Raw genomic sequence first — 13,654 nt, forward strand, 5'->3', positions numbered from 1 at the left:
TCAGCTACAATATATTTCAAAGTGTTTTCCTTTTCTCAAAAGTAAAGGCTGAATTGTTACAGATGGTAATTCTGGCAGATGGTTGTATATGAAACTAAGTTTATAATTAGGCCAAATCTGACTTGTGCAATTAAGGCAATGAAGATTTGGAAAATAAGAAGTGTCAGATTAGCAGATGATCAGTCTGGTGGCCACAGAAAACTGAAGAAACCTGTTCATTCACACTTACAGAATGTATTGTCTATGTGAAGATTTCTTCATAATTGCATGAATTAGAAGATAAGCAACCTTTCATGCTCAGAGTGTACACTAAAGTAACGATGGCTTTTTACCTACTTAAGTGTATAATCCTTTTTCCTTCAGTCAAGGTTAATGAGATGGTCTGAAGCAATCTAACAGCTCCCTGCTGCTGAGAGAGGGCTCTCAGCGTCTCCTTCACTGCAGTTTCCTTCCTTCTGACATTCACCCGACCCCTCAGCAAGTCAGTAAATTCTCAGTGACTAGCTAATTCAGCTCAGAGACAGAAAACTAATCCCTAAGGAACGAGTGGAGGAGAAGAGATGTGCAAGGATGAAAAGAGTAGGACTACTGTTTTCGATGGAAGTGACCTCTTGGACTCACTCTAACATATATCAAGCTGCAACTGAAGTCATTTTATATCTAGTGTCATAAACCTTTCTAGACTGGTAATTGTGTGTGAAGGTAGCATTGCCTGTTTTAGCACCTTCTGACTTTCAATTGTGTTAAATATTTCTTCACTTTTGTACCAAGAAATATCAGTAATGTCTAGTAATTGCTCTCTAGACTAATTCTTGCCTATCACTCAATAATTTCTTGCCCTCAGCTTTCAGCCCTCCTCCATATGCACACTGTTTCCATACAATGCTTTTGCCTATTTTAGGACCTCTCTTTCTCTTACATTCTTTTTTCTGATAGGGTAATGAGGAATTTTTTTCAAGATGGCTAATTATCCCCATCAAAAAAGCATTCCCGTTTCACATTTGTCTTTCTGCTCCTACTGCATCCCAATATGTTGGTTGATCTGTTCTGCTGCAAGTAAAATACAGAGATTTTTCATCCATTTTTCTTGACCAAGTACTGCTACAAGAACATTAAAAACCAGCCTGTAAGTAGTTTTTATAACTAATTAAAACTTCTGTTATTAATGTAGATAAAATTAGTTCAAAACATTCCTTCCAAAATGCATCCCCCTTGCTCTTCAACACAATGAACTCCACTTGCCATCATGCCATCTGTTCTCCTATCTTCTCTAAACCTTTACAAAGTTCCTCAGAATCTCTTTTAGTTTCAATTAACCTGAGTAATTTATGTAGCTTGCACATGTTGTCATCAGTCTGTGAACCCTCTTACCAGATTGAACTGTATGAGGTTGCTGGCAATTAGAGAACATCATTACCTCGTAGGTTTTTGCCATGTTACAAATTAATGACTTATTCCTGCACTTTGCTTTTAGTCTCCAAATCCTTTTTTCCTCAAACTGATGATTTTCACAGGGGTTGCTTATAAAAAATAAAGCTGTAAATTGTGTTTACATCCTATGGAGATTTACATTTGGTCAAAAGTACTCATGAATTACGAAGAACTTCAGTTGTCTACAGTGAAACTATTCTGGTACGTGTTCAATAGCATCCTCGTTTCAGATGTGCTGATAAATGATGCAAATACTGACACAATATAGTATGATTTCTTTGATTATTTTTACACCTAGTTCTCAAAAGTTTTCTAGATGTGCACTTAAAGAGACACATTAAGTTGCCCAGCCTATTACAAAATTTGTTTCGCTTCTGTAATGAATTTCACAGAAAATATAACCCATCATTGAGAAGATTACTACACATCTCCTCAGAGTGTATACTTTTCTATGTCTACGCTCTAAAATTCCAGTAAGACTAGTTTGGTATTTTCATAAATGATGCAGTTTCTTAACAAGTTTACTTAAGTGATACTTGTACAGGAGAAGAAATCTTCCCAGTTTTACAGGAATTGTGCCATTTACTCTGAAATTAGTAATGGAGTGTGTATGTTAAGAAGAATCTATCACAATAAAGCCAAAAAGCACATCATAGTTTGACAATTAGCACTTTAAACAGGTACAAATTCAACAGTAACTGAAATAATGTTCTTGGATGCAAAGCAAGAGGGACTTGTCTCAATAGGAATAAACCAGGTGTCTAAAATTACATGAACTTCACATATGTCTCAAATCATTTGTGTCAACAACATTCTGTTACAGTGGGAAATGAGCAGAAGTATCACAGACAATCTGACTATTAATGGCAAATGTCTAGTTGATCCCTAAAACCTGTGTGTGAGAAGAGGATTTTTTAAAATGTGCTGAGGAGAAAGAGAAGAAAGACAGGAAATTCACTCCAGTTGATTTACAGAACATTTTAGGCCAGAGTTTTTTAAAGGCCAAATGAAAACACCAAATCAGGTATTTCTACCTAAGGTAACAAAGCTGAGAGATACTGGAAAAAGCAATAACAATTACTTTGAAAAGGGTTTCCTTTAGTGTCAATAAGTATTTGACCCTTAAAAAATAAAAAAAGTGCAAAAAAAGCACAATGATTCTCCTAATATATTAAGAAAATTAATGATGCTACAGAAGAAAGGGCATTTCGCCTATAGAAATAGCAGACCAATATTTCAGAGGGCCCTTCGTAACTGTAATAATAACTTATGAGTGTCATCATATAAATAAGTAACATATTCCACAGAACACTAGATTCAGTCTAATCCTGAGATGTTCAGTTTTTATAGATGAGATAAAGCACACTAAAACCAGGTTATTCAAAGGATTAATATTTGAAGTGGGCCTCAAAAAGATAATGGGAAATAAAAATGCCCACTGGACAGACTACTACAAATCATCTAGAAAACATTCACTAGAGATGAAGCTTATACTGTGTGGAAGGAAACAGGATGGTGACAGAGACACCCTCAGCATTTTGGATCCTAGAAGTGATGAAGTTTTATTATCAGAGGTGAGGATGCTGACTTAAACACAGCAGAGGCCAGGAAAGATGCACAAAGAAATGAAGGCTGTTTTGTGTCTGAAAGGGGAGAGGAGAGAGAAACTTGAACGATGACCATTTGTAGGTGTTGGCTTGAGGTGTGCTGCTAGGAAAAAAAAAAATCCCAAAATCTTGGTGACAGACATGGGGGGAGGAACAAAATCTTCCTGCATTCATGGCAGAAGAAAATTGATGGGGGATTATGAACACCACCCAGCTTGAGATTGGAGTCCAATTTTTAAAAATAGCAAGATTTTCACTGACTTTAGTAGCCTCAATGAAAGGGCTTTCACTGCCCAGCATTATGCTGTTAAAGGAACGATTACTAAATACATTTATCTAAATAGTTTGGAACAGACTATGGTTATAGCCAGAATCTTTGAAGGATGTGAATTTGGAGACTGCATGGCAAATCTAGGGCACATTCTTTGCCAGAGATTATAATACGGATCAAAGTAACTTCAGTGACAGCATTTAAACTCACAATTTATAAATAAGGTTCACATTTCCTTGAAAATAAAGCAATACCCATCAGAACCATTTAAACTGGTGCCAAATACAGTACTGATAGGTTTTGTTATTAGAATGGAAATGCAATCCACACATTGCAGAACCACAGTAATTTGAAAAAGACAGCAATTATGAACACTGAAGATGATACTTCTTTTTTCCTCCTTTTTAAAATAACCACCAAAAAGCTCTGTTTATACAGGAACATATTTTTTAATCTGAATGAAAGAGAGTGCCAAGCAGTGTTATACAAGCTTCCTAAATTCATTTGGCTGACTAATGTTCCTATTCCTGCATGCTTCAAAGCAGCAAAAGAAAAACAAATCTCAGGAAGAACTGACATTCAGATCTAGATCAGTTTAAAGACATAATGCATAATATAGTTTGCTTGCCATTTAATGCAAAAGACAAATTTTGCTAAGTTCACTTAATAATGAGCAAATGGAAGCTAGAAATTAGAGGGCTGGAACTTAGGATTCTCTACAAGAAACCATTAACATGTTTAAATTTCAACCTCCCTAAATTTCTAAGCACTTCATTTAGTGAATTGCTTGGCATATATGCAGCATATTATTAATTTACATGCATCATGCCTGACTCCTTACTGTTCTACTTCAGTCCATTACTCCAGCTAGACCACAAAAGTCAGCACCTTGATATTCTACTCCCATTTTATACACAATTATGAAATCTGCATAAACAGAGAGGAATTTTTTTCGATCAACATGAAGTGGAGGAAGAAACTTCCCTACACACTTCAAAATCTCCACATTAACAGACATTATAAAAAAAAAATCACACTTTAACATAATGAACCTTGCACATCAGTGTATTACGCCACATTTTCAGTATGCCCTTAGACATAATTAAGTTCATTCTTTTGTCCAGGTGCAACTCTTACAAAGAGTTGTATGATTTGCACAAAGTTCATTTTCCATTCTAAACAGAAACACATTGTCAGCACATGCACAACTTAGTTTTAGTTTGACTTATACTGCCAGAATAACTTTCTTCTAAAAGTAATCAGAGGTCCTGTGTTACTAGATAGACCAAAAAATCCATCTAGCAATGATGTATCATACTGCAAACATAAATGGAAGACATAGATTGCTTTTCCGCTATCAAGTAAGCACAAGGTAGCAAGGAAAAATTTGCACTTTTTTCCTCATACTTCCAAATTAATATAAATCCATATACGTATGATGTAGCATCATGAAACTCCTTTCAAAAAAATAATTGAGCACTATTAAGGAGAAATTAACTTTACCTGTCACTCAATTCTGAGTTACACATAAAGAACGAAAAAGCACAAAGAAAAACCTATAGATCCATTTGACAAGAATGGTTTAAGATTATCCTGTACAGGACTCAGATAAGCCTTTATTTCCAAGGAAGTTCTATTGTGCTATCCTCTGCCTTACTTCTTTCACGATAAAGCATGGTGTGAATTCACACACAGATTACGTTGCTACTGTAAAGGAAATACACACCACTGGCAGGTATTTCTGTGCATGTGTTATTCTAGGCTGAAACTGGACATTCCGGTGGCTCAGCTCTGCTGTGGCTTACGCACCACGCTTAGAACCTTCACTGCATGTAAGTTTGTGCACAAACATTTGCCCACATCAATGTAAAGAATGCTAGATATGTACAGCTGGTTTTGCATGGTGTGTGCTCCTCTGTATGTATGTGGACACTGGTTCAATGGGGTGAGACATTTGGATTCCTTCCCAACTTCTTTAGTTGCAAGGTAAAAAATAAAATTGTGTCATTTATTCAGGAGGAAACATACTGGAAGGCTATCAGCACAAGTGATCCTGCCTAGATCAAGTAGAGATATGCCAGCCAAAGGAAATGCAGAATGTAGGACCTATCATACAATAAATAGATTGTATACACTTAACATATTTCTAAAGCTGTATATAGGGTGCTTCTAAAAACTTCTTCAGGTACACCTAAAGAAGAGATGGTAGAGCTAACTGGACTAAACTTATCCTTGGCCTTAACTGTCAGTGAACTGATGTCCCTGGAGCTGATGACAGCAGAACAAACGAAAGGCAGAAGACCAGCTGAATAAGACACTGGATGAGGGTTTGTTGTCACTGAGACAGTTAACATAACTGCATTGAAGCCAGATTCAGTCACACGGGACTAGACAAACTACACAAACAGATAGGACTGGCAGACCGATGTTTTCAGATTGATTTGCAGATGCCTAAATCTTTCTGAATGCAGGTTCAGAGGTTGGCATGATTTGCAATCTGTGAATTTGGATTTGTGGCCTGAAATACAGTCCCCCGCACATTCCTAGTTCATGTGTCAGCCACCCTCAAGATTGAACAAACAAACCTTCAAGAGAACAGTATCAACAAGACAGATTAGATAGACAGGCTCTTCCTGCAGACTTAAGTTCCTACAGAAAAAAAGATGTGAACCATGCCTTTCTCACTCCAGTGAGTATGCTAAGGTGAATTCTTTTGGGTTAGCCTTTTTCTGTCTGGATTGAAACAAGGTTGTTCACTAACCCAGAGGTAATCTTTGTAGACCATACACTCATCCTTTTGTGACAGCCCAGTCTAAACAAGGCTTTGCTAAACATCGGTCTGAGCTGCAGGGTGCGCCGAGCTCTGTCCCAAGTCTGACACTGCCAGCACACACTCCGCTCCAACTTCCCATCTCTGCTGCCCTAGAAACTCTTCCCTGAGACATTAAGAAATACCATTTGAATGGCAGTTATACAGGTGCCAAATCACAGAAGGAAGAAGAGGTAGCTTTTGAGGCTAATATGATCTTGAGGATCATTCCTGAACCTGATCTTCTCCATCCACTACATTTTGCAGCAAAAATGAAGAAAAAGAATAATAACCAAATACTATGATTCCTGCATGCTTACAAGTGGTCTCTCACAGCAGTGAAGGTTTGGGGCTAGAAGGTATCCGAAAGGCAGACTTGTTTGAGAGATCCTTCCAGGAGCATTGACCACTGTCAACTAGTGGTCAGCTAATGGCCTTGCCAGGGGGAAACCTGCTCTCAGCCCCCAAGCCTGCTGATCAACTGGTTTCACCTCTAGTGTCGCTTCAAGTGGTGATGAATGGCTGGAAGCTCAGGACTGACTTGCCCACTTTTTGCAAAACAGTGTGCTCCAAAGCACGGCTGCAAAGCAGAGAGTCCCACAAAGGCCTCCTTCAGGCAATACCTGCAGGTACATCTCAGACCTGCTGCTATATCCACCATGCACTCATACTTAGGTCTGCTCCATGCAGCCACGATAACACAAAAATATGTAAAAAGTAGAAAATTCCTAACCGGATTTAAAACGGTTGTCACATCCATCTACCTTGTATAATTTAAAACATTTAAAACAAGAAACAGCAACCAATCATTCACCCGGTGGGTATTAGATAACAATAGGAAATTAGACAATAATTTATTGCCTACGTTACTGTGAATCCCAGTGTTCATTAATCTGAACTCCTAAACTGGCTTTTATTTAGACATACAGTAGAAATAACGTCTTCATTAGTGTATCTACTTTCATTGACCTCAGATATATGCATGCTACCAGCTTTAATCAAATAAAATACTTAACACTAGCTTTTTTTCTGTGTTTAACTGTAACACATTTTCATTCTCATACTAATAAATGTCTGATACTATTTACATTTGCCAATAACTAAAACCATCCAGCAAAGAAATTGCTATTTTATGTGCTCCCCACAGTCAGTTATTTCGGCATCAGTAATATTTATGAACACCTTTTTTGCAGGTTTACATATGACTCAGTACGCAATGCAAACATGGGCCAACCCACAAGAATAAAGAGGAGCACTACCCCTCTCCACTCACCTTACATTCCTCCATTTCCTTTAACCACAAGCACACAGGGGAAAAACAACAACAACAACAACCAAACCCAAGTGGATTTGGACACTGCAAATCCAGTTAAAAGGCTGGCTACCCTCAGGTTTAGCATACCAAAGACCAGGGTGCGAAGAAACGCTTTCGTTTTCATCTGTCAGCTCCCACACCGTTCAAATGGAATTGCGTAGGGAGATTTTTCCTGCCTTGCTTCAAATAAATGGGTGTTGTGTTTACATACTGCATACTGAGCATTGCCCACCCGAAGCCAAGGGCTGCATCTTGCCAGCTCTTAACTTTCGTACAATATGGCGATTACATGAGCCAGCATACCATTAAGTCACATAACAAAACTTGGAGAATGGTACTGCCAGCTTGCAGAACTGCACCTGAACAACTGACATGCAGTGCACAAAAGGAGAAACTAGATTTCAGTGCGATGACAGAACTGGGTCAGAAGCAGACTGGGTTAGCTGCCTCAGTTTAAACTACAAAGCCAAGTGCTGCTTAGTTCACGGAAATAAAAACTTACAGGAGCACAATACAAGCAGGCCAAGAAAAAAAAACATAAAAATGAAAAGATCATAAACAAATCTTGCAAAACACTCCCCCCACCCTTTAGTCTTCCAGGTCACCTGCTGCTTATTCTCCATATGACATTTTATTCCAGGATGTTCTTTCCAGCTGCAGTACTCAGAAACTGGCCTCCCCTCCCCTAAGCAGGGCCAAAAGCAGGGGAAAAGAGAAAAGAGACCTTAGTCCACTGCTCAATGTGAACAGCACATCTTTGTGGCTCGAGCAAGTTTTCCTTTTCTCTCTGATGAGTAGCAGATCTATACCTACCCTGAGCTCCAAGTGTCTTACAGCAGCTAGTGTTCATTTCTTTGCAGAACGAGCAAGAAAGATGGGAGATCAGAGCTCACTATTTCCCCTAAAATAATGACTCTGCAAGCTCACACAAAGGTATCAGATACCTGCTTTGCTTTTCTGATTTAGCCTGTTGATCTGAGAACTGGAGCGGGCAACTTGTGTACTAATTCTTTTTCCAGGTAGTATTCCATAGTAATTTCTACAGTCTTCCACTTCAATGACACAAACATACTATGGATAGGACAACCTAAGAAGGTCATTCACCTACCACCAATAATGCACGTGTTCAGAGGTAAAAAGATCTAAGCTGAGATCTAAGACGCTTCTAATACTGAGGTTTCTAAGAGGTTGTGCATCTAATCCACTGCTGAACTAAGTATTTGTGATACCTTACCATTAGCAGCCTTCTGAGCTAGCCCCATGGGTGACTCCTCCTTGCAGCATATTTCTTAATAAATTAATCTTATTTAGACTGCCTTCATATCATACAAAGAACAAGCAAATCATAAATCTGCCACATTTTTGCAAGATTGTATCACACTAGCACCACTCATCCTGTTTTATTCAAAATATCACATCAGTGATATTTTACTTGTAAAATACTAGCATGCATGAAAATGGGCATAAACTCACTTCTGATAATAGTTTTAATTACAAAGTATATAAGCCTGCAAATCCTCTCATACAACTAATCCTTCAATAAGATTAAGTCATGGAAATAGTCCCATTGAAAACGGATTTGTATGACTGGATCCCAAATGCTTAATCAGATTTTTAAAGGCATTATTACTTAAAAAAATATAAAAAATCCAGGAGGTGTTGCTACGTTCAAAACAAGGGGTTATATATTTATCAAGCTGTATAGTTTCAGAAATCGTTTTAGGACTGACACTGCTGGGAAACATGCTTCTACAGTTCCTGTGGTTTCTCAGGTTAAGACTGATTTAAATAAACTGACCAACCTGGAGTCTAGCATTCCGCATGACTTGTCTTTCAGCACTTTTCGTTGCACTGACGTATGACTCAAGCTACTCCTTCAGCTGCACTAGTTACATATTATCCCTGTGTAACATTACCACAAACACCAAAATCCCTGGTTTATTTTAAGGCCTATCCAGGTACTACTAAGTGGTTCTCATTTTCTGTACTATTGCAGAATATTTTACTATAAGAAATGCAAACTTCTTTCCCAGCTTCCCAATCCTGTGCTTTTCATTATGCCAGTTACCAGTCTAGAGAATGACAAAAGTAGCCACAGGAGAGCATACAGGTTAAAATGAGCTTTTAATGGGCTGAGTGCCCCTAAGTCCTCCTTCATGTATCCACTTCACTTGCTCCCTCTTTGCGCAAGGGTCTTTGTGGCTTTAGTGGAAAGTCCTTGAAGTATCTCCTGCTCTCATCCCCTCAGAATGATTAATAGTCCGGTATCACATTTGTTTGCTAATCCTTAAAATATAGGAAACGATCCCTTGGAGAGCTAGGCATCTTGTCACTGCCTCCAGAAATCAGGAAGCGTAACTGCTTGAAGGCTAACAGATGCTTCACCACCATGACAAGAAGCTGTTCCACAGGCTACAGCTCATGAGCCCCTGAGTCAAGCCATATGGTCTTGAATGCCAAGACTGCCTGTCTTTCCCAGTTTACTGGGAAAGAGAGATTGCTCCTGCTTTGTTCTGAATTTGCAGAAGTACTCTGTTGGCTTTAGAAGTTTACAGTACATGTGAAGTAAAACGCTTGACTGCTTGTGCTCATATATCCTCATTTGTTTGCTGAACAGTTTTTTCTTCTCTGGAGAGCGAGCCCTGTGTGTATGCTTCCATGGGCTAGGATAACATCCTGAGACTTTATTGCTATCCACTCCAATATTAAATGAACGCATACACCTAAGCACACATAAATATGGCTCTTACACTTTAAGAGACCCTTCCAATCTAATAATCTACTCAGCATATTTGACCAAGTTTGTATATAAGGTCTGAAACAACAGCTCTGCGGTGTGGGGCATCTTTAGTCATCTAAAGGGAATAAATAACAACATTGGATATATGCTGTTAAAGTTCAGAGCCGATCATTTAACTGTACTTCAGCATCACAAAAATTAAATCTCCAAGTTATAACTTCTTAAGTATGGTATATTCTCCAGTGCTTGGGCCAGCTGAGATTTGAGTATTTCAGAAAGCAAATATTTCTAATTCCTGTCACATCTTGAAAAACTGTTCAACTGCCCCAAAGACTTCAGTGAGGTCTTCTCCATTTAAAAAACTATACAGATATATTTGGCGTTTTTTCCAATGACTGTGTGCTGAAGTGTCTACAGGCTACAGGCGTGCGGGCGATCCAGCAGTTGCCAAGAAATAGATAAAAGCAAAAAATGTCTCGCTTCTAAACAAGAAGTGGAGGGGAAGGCAAAACCCCCCGTGCAGGACCTGATGCACCGCTCGCTCTCAGAGCTCAGTCCAGCACCGAGTCCCGAGGTCAGCCAGAATGGAGGGTGCAGGCACCTCGCAAAGTCAAGCCTTCAACTTCTTGGTGTTTCCCTGAGCTGCTGCTTGTTACAAGGTGGTTTTTCTATGCACGTCTGTCCCCATCCATTCGTTCAAAAAAAAAAACCAAAAACGGCACAGCTCAGCCACTGTTCTGTATTTCTACAGAACTTGGAGAAATAGCGGCAGGGACGCTCGCCACGGTGCAGAGCGGCTCTTGGCAGCGGGTGCAGGAGGGCGCGGGGATGCGGGGCTGCCCGCCACACCGGCCTAGCTCCGCACGCCGGAGCGGTTCGGATGGAGCCCCGCGCACGGCAGCAGTCGCGGCACCGCCGCCTCCGATTACTGCACGTTTTCGCACTCAGCCTGTCAGTGTAACACAGGCAACTGATTTATTAAGGCAATTTTTCCAAGTGCTTTCTCAGATCTCCCACGGCTCAGCCGCCGATCAGGCCGCTTGCTGCAACTTTTCCACGGGCGACGACGGCAAGACGGGCGGTATCTTTTCTTCTCCTCCCACCCCGCTCTCCCAAGCCGCTCACCAAGGGCAGCGGCCCCCATCCCCTGCGCCCTTCACCTCCCGGCCACCGCGGACCCCCCCACGGACACGGGTGCGCACTCCCCGCCCGGCGGCTGCCCCGACCCGAGCACCCCGCTCTGTCCAGCAGCGCCCCGGTCCGCGGCGGACCTTCATGCGCCGGGGAGCCGCGGACCAGCCGTGCCTGGCAGGTCGGTCCGGCCGTTGCCTCCCGGCCGCCCCTCGCCCCCTGGCCTCACTTACTTGTGCCTTCTTCATAAGGAACGGCAGCGCTGCAGTCCAGCCCAGCCGGCCGTGCGGAAACTCCCTTCAGCGGAACTGTAGCTCCAGCATAACGCAGCAGCGGATAGTCCACGCATTGGGGTTGCCCACGGCGAGCCCCGCGCTGCCTCCGCCTGCCGCGTTGCCCCCCGCCGCCGCTTTACGCGCCCCGCTGCGCCCCGCTCTCCGCGGTGTGAGCGTCCGCGCTGACTGGAGGCACCGCCGGCGCCCGGCCAGGTCTTTTATATCTCCGATCTGCCTCCAGCAGCGGCGGCGGCAGCGGCAGCACAGGCAAGACACGCCTTTCCCCTCCCTCCCGCCCTCCTGGAGGATGGGGAGCCCAGGCAGACCCCGTAGGGAGGGGGAAACCCGAGTTAACTTAGGGGAAGTTGGAGGCAGAAACAAGCCGGGCCTGCCCTTTTCCTGCGCGGGAGGGAAGCGCGTCCGCCGCTGGGCTGGCGGGGCCGCGGGCTGGCTGCCGCGGGGGAGCGGCAGGCGGGGATGCGGGAGGTGCGTGAAGGGGAGAGCTCGGTACCGGTCCCAGCGAGGGAAGGGGGAAGCAGAAGGCTTCTCCCGCCCGGTGCCCGGGGGGTCGGCGGTGACCGGGAGAGGCGACCCCAGGCGAGTGGGGCGGAGCGGGACAGGGGGCTCCGGCCTCGTCCGCGCAGGGCGCCGGTAGCCGCCACGGCACTCGAGGGCAATTAGGCTGCCGGCGGGGAGCCAAACCCTTGGGTTGGGTCCCCCCACCCACGCCGGTGAGAAGCGGGGTCCCTGTGGGGGCCCGTCCCGCCGCCGGGGCGCCGCCTCGTCCCGCGGCGGGGATGCAGCGGGCTCGGCGCGCTGGCGGGGCTCCCAGGCACTGCCCGGTATTTTCAGCGCAGCACGTAGTTGCGGCAGCGGCGTGCACACCCAAGAGGCAACTCCGGATTTGCGATTTCCATTTCAGCGCTGCCTTTCCATAATCGGCGAATACAAGTCAGGCGCTGGAACGAGCATTTCGACTGGAGCCTGAAAACTCCCTTTACCTGCTCCAGCCGCAGAAAAGTTGTTGAGCAGTGCCTCCTAATGCTTGCGTAAAGGTGATCCTGCAGGTCTTATAATATGCTACTACAATTTGCGTCCTGTGTAAATAATGTATTAGTGCTGAGTGTAGAAAAATAACGATTGTTTTCTGCTGCGTGAAGTCCTGCTGGCAAATCTATCCCAGCAGTAGTGACAGAATTTGAGTCCTCTTCAGATAAGACAGCTGTCAAGTTAACACTGGCTACATCCTGAGCGTGCATTAAGTAGAAAGAAGAGCGGTTTACGGAACCAGCGTTTCCTGAGACAGCAATCTTTGGTGAAAATTAAAACACGGACTGAAGAAACAACAGTCTGTCCAAGTCAGTGGTTATTTCCTAAAGGAGATTAGTTATACTTGGAGTACACATTGAGATATTCAGTTCAAAAAGTTTGTCTAGTTTTCGCCTTGATATTAATGGTAAATTTTCAAAAGACTATGTTTCTGCCAAAGTAAAGGTGAGCTCTTCAGCTACAGAAATATTTTTGAACCCATCCCGAACTCCACTATGTATTTGTTTTTCAGTGTAGGGCAGATAAACATCTAATCTCTGTGTGCCTCTGCATCCAGTCCAGGAAAATGGGTTGATGTTTTACAGCATGACACTGCTGATGAATTCATGACAGTTTTTTGCATTTTTTGATTATTGCTGAATTACCTTGGAGTTCTTGTGTTACCCTCTGAGCTTCATCAGACTGTTTTATATGCTTACAGTAATAGTCTCTTCCTCTAAAAGGTTATGATTCAAGCAATAGACAATCAGTGAAAGGGAGGAAGCCTGTAACAACAAAAGAATCAAGGACCCCACTCACTGAAAGGATAATTCGTATATCACCTAGCGGTGATCAACCAAAGCTGCTTCCACGGTCTATGCATTTATCTAATAGGGCCAGGAAATTAAAATGTTATGGCATCTTTCCTCCTTAGAACAGATGACAGGTTTAGTCTCCTGGGGAGAAGCCCTGGAAAGTGTGAAAGAGCAGTCTGTTGTAGCAGTTACCTACCTTATGGAAAACACTCTGGTTTTCCTGCGCCTTGA

The 13,654-nt window shown here is 42.7% G+C and overlaps 1 protein-coding gene across 6 annotated transcripts in view; it reads right to left on the minus strand.

Moving 5' to 3' along the window:
- Positions 1-12,748, minus strand: part of KITLG (KIT ligand) — a 59,966-nt gene extending 47,218 nt beyond the window's left edge. For 4 of the 6 annotated variants that reach the window (XM_030480191.1, XM_030480189.1, XM_030480190.1 and 1 more), the window contains exon 1: positions 11,538-12,748. In XM_030480191.1, the coding sequence (XP_030336051.1) occupies positions 11,538-11,552 (15 nt within the window). In that variant the 5' untranslated portion in view covers positions 11,553-12,748. Of the gene's footprint in view, positions 1-7,391; positions 7,411-7,520; positions 7,577-11,537 lie in introns of those variants that run through there. The other 2 variants (XM_030480192.1, XM_030480188.1) reach the window with 2 other exon arrangements.
- Between the last annotated feature and the right edge of the window lie 906 nt (positions 12,749-13,654).

This window comes from Strigops habroptila, chromosome 3, assembly GCF_004027225.2.
Source record: "Strigops habroptila isolate Jane chromosome 3, bStrHab1.2.pri, whole genome shotgun sequence".
Taxonomy (NCBI): Eukaryota; Metazoa; Chordata; class Aves; order Psittaciformes; family Psittacidae; genus Strigops; species Strigops habroptila.